The sequence below is a fragment of the Penaeus monodon genome, chromosome 21 (genome assembly GCF_015228065.2).
Source record: "Penaeus monodon isolate SGIC_2016 chromosome 21, NSTDA_Pmon_1, whole genome shotgun sequence".
Taxonomy (NCBI): Eukaryota; Metazoa; Arthropoda; class Malacostraca; order Decapoda; family Penaeidae; genus Penaeus; species Penaeus monodon.
In genome coordinates this window covers 46,001,735-46,002,441 of record NC_051406.1, presented here as the reverse complement: position 1 = coordinate 46,002,441, position 707 = coordinate 46,001,735, and the positions used below count along the sequence as shown (strand labels likewise).

The following is a 707-nucleotide window of genomic DNA, read 5'->3' as shown; positions in this document are numbered from 1 at the left end:
CTCTCTCTCTCCATGTGAGTTTATCACTGAATGTGTGCATGAGAATGTGATTGTATACATGCATGAGAGAGAGATTGAATCCTTGTTTGTCAGTGGTTGTGTGAATATTTATGTTCATGCAAGTATGCATGTACCTGTGAGTGAGTGCATGCATGCAATTTGTGTACTAGCACTTGTTCAACAAATCAATCCTTTACCTGAAAACAAAAGTGTGTTCTTGTTCCCGCCCCTCGTCATCATCCTCTACTACCATGAGAGTTAATTTTTTCTTTTTGAAATCTAGACGTGTTATTTTGGGCCAAAAGAAGAGACCAATTTTGGTTTCCCCTTCAAACACCAATATGCCAGTGGGTGTTAATCCTAGTCTGTAGCCTCCGCCATCTTTCCCCTGAAAATTTAAGGAAGAAATTCAAGTTCAAAATAATGGAAATGAAACTATAAATTAGTTATACATCAACTCATCAAGATAATAGATGCTTCACAAGAATGATAGTTACCATCACTTCATGCATGTCTACTCCATACATCTCCAGCCACTTTGCTTTGTTCAAATAACTCTGCTCAGCTTGGGCTGGAGTTAACCCTCTGTAAAACAAGAAGGAACCATTCCAGCAAAATGTGAACAAGGACAACAATGGAGATAACGGCTTCATGATGACAACAAAAATAACATGAAATTCAAACAGTATTGGTGGTTGTGGTAATAC

The 707-nt window shown here is 38.0% G+C and overlaps 1 protein-coding gene across 2 annotated transcripts in view; it reads right to left on the bottom strand.

Moving 5' to 3' along the window:
• Positions 1–707, bottom strand: part of LOC119586541 (band 4.1-like protein 5) — a gene marked incomplete at its 3' end in the record, with an annotated part of 70,246 nt that overhangs the window by 11,723 nt on the left and 57,816 nt on the right. For both annotated transcript variants that reach the window (XM_037935296.1, XM_037935297.1), the window contains 2 exon segments: positions 198–388; positions 498–585. In XM_037935296.1, the coding sequence (XP_037791224.1) occupies positions 198–388; positions 498–585 (279 nt within the window).